This window comes from Phaseolus vulgaris, chromosome 4 (genome assembly GCF_000499845.2).
Source record: "Phaseolus vulgaris cultivar G19833 chromosome 4, P. vulgaris v2.0, whole genome shotgun sequence".
NCBI lineage: Eukaryota > Viridiplantae > Streptophyta > Magnoliopsida > Fabales > Fabaceae > Phaseolus > Phaseolus vulgaris.
In genome coordinates this window covers 31,001,645-31,003,588 of record NC_023756.2, presented here as the reverse complement: position 1 = coordinate 31,003,588, position 1,944 = coordinate 31,001,645, and the positions used below count along the sequence as shown (strand labels likewise).

At 47.4% G+C, this 1,944-nt stretch overlaps 1 protein-coding gene across 1 annotated transcript; it reads right to left on the bottom strand.

Moving 5' to 3' along the window:
• Positions 1-228: 228 nt before the first annotated feature.
• On the bottom strand, positions 229-1,703 carry LOC137837531 (protein MITOFERRINLIKE 1, chloroplastic). The gene has a single exon (XM_068646549.1). The coding sequence runs from the start codon at positions 1,553-1,555 to the stop codon at positions 455-457; it is 1,101 nt and encodes a 366-aa protein (XP_068502650.1). The 5' UTR covers positions 1,556-1,703; the 3' UTR covers positions 229-454.
• Between the last annotated feature and the right edge of the window lie 241 nt (positions 1,704-1,944).

Genomic DNA, 1,944 nt, shown 5'->3' with positions numbered 1-1,944 from the left:
ACAAAACTCAATCCACAAGGTAAAGCCCAAAAGAACTAAAAGTATTAAATGAGTAGGAGCCTCAAAACTCCTAAAAGAAACCTAAGCATGAAGCCTGTATCCAGCAAAAGAATCAGCAACCAGGTTTCTTCCTGTAGGAGCATGGTACCACTGAACCTGACCATCACCAACATGTATTTTTGGAATTGACAAACAGCATTATGCAGAGGAAGAAAACTATTACAACAATTAGTATTGTAATCACCTTATGTGTAACCATTAACAAATTTCAACCAAAAGGGCAACTAAAACAACATTCAAGACCCTACATTTGTATATGCCACCTCAGTAGCCCAATATCCATAACAAATACTTTCTACTGAATCATTCTACAAGAAGTAACTCAATGAAAACCCAAAACACAAATCCGAACATAAATAGAGCAATAAAGAACAAAAATAGTGAAAATACAAACTCAGGCAGTAGAAACAGAAACTTGAGTTTGTCTTTCACTCAACTCCTTCCTCCTCAGATACTCCTGCAAAATCCCAAGCCTCGCCGTCTCAAAAGCGAAGTACCCCAATGCGGAAAAGCACGCGCTGTGAAGCACCCTTGGCCCCATACCACGTGTCAGCCCCACCCACCCTTCTTCCTTCAAAATTTGCTTCACCGTCGCCGAAATGCCGTCGTACATAACCGCCGAAACCTTACCCACCCCCTCGCCGCGCACCTGCGTCATCAACCGCGTCTTCACCACGTCCAACGGTGTCGTAAGCGACGCCGAAATGGCCCCCGCGAGAGCCCCACACAGAACGCTCTGAACCGGTTCCAAGTAGTTTTTCTCCGTTTTCTGCAGCACCGCGGCTTTTAGATACTCGAAGGAGGAATAACTCAGAACCCCTGCGGGTAGGTTTCGGAGCAACGTTGCCGAATACCCAGCGTAGAGGCCCATAACGCCATCGTTTTGGAGAATTTCGACGAGGACTTGCCAGGAGCGTCCCTTCGCGCCGGCTTGCATTCGCTGTGTGATGAGCTCCTTGGGTACCATGATCGCCGAGGAGGCGACGTTCCCCATGGCGCCGGCGGTTGGGGGGATCAGGACGGCGGGGAAATTTTCGAGTTTTCCAAGGAACGATTTGCCAAACTCGCAGGTGCCGAAGTAGACGGCGGATGAGGCGGTTGAACCGACTATGACGGCGGAGACGCCGCTGTAGAAGCCGAGGAGGCCGCTGGACTGGAATGTTTTCACGACTGCGTCGAGGGTGTTTTTGTAAATTTGCGCAGCGCCTTTGGTCTGCATCTTGGTTTTGATGGTGTCGAGGGGGAGGAGGCAAACGTAGGTGAATGCACCGGCAAGGCCACCTGCGGCGGCGCCGATTAGGGCCCGGTCTAAGAGAGGGAGGGTTTTGAGGGACTGGGATTTTGGGCTGGGGCGGGGCCATTTGACGGAGGTGGTGGAGGCGAAGGGGGGTAAGTGGGTGAGGAGGGAGGGGAAGTCGGAGAGGGTTGTGGAGATTGAGATTTCATGGGGCTTCGGAGAAGGGAGGCCCAGAGAGGAAGAGACCCTGGCCTCCATTGGAGAGTGAAGAGAGTGGTATTGTTTCTGAGGTGCGGAATTGAGATTGCAAATGCAGAACAAGATGAACTACAACGTCGTCGTTTGGGCTTCTGTAAAACTACATTAGTCGGTTGAAACAAATGGTGAAAAAAAGGGAATCACACCGCAATTCGTGACTCGGCTCGTGTTTGTTTGCACTTTGCAACACTTTGTCTCACATCAGTCAGGTGAAAAATACTTTAACTTGTCTTCTGTAGTGTTTTTATTTTCTTTGATAAAAATAAATAAACGATAAATATAAAATTGTTTAAATAGTGTTATTAATACACATTTTTTTTTTTATCTAAGCCCTTTTAAAAAAAATGTAATGTTCTCAGTTCTGTATCTCTCTTTAAATTTTTTTTAAA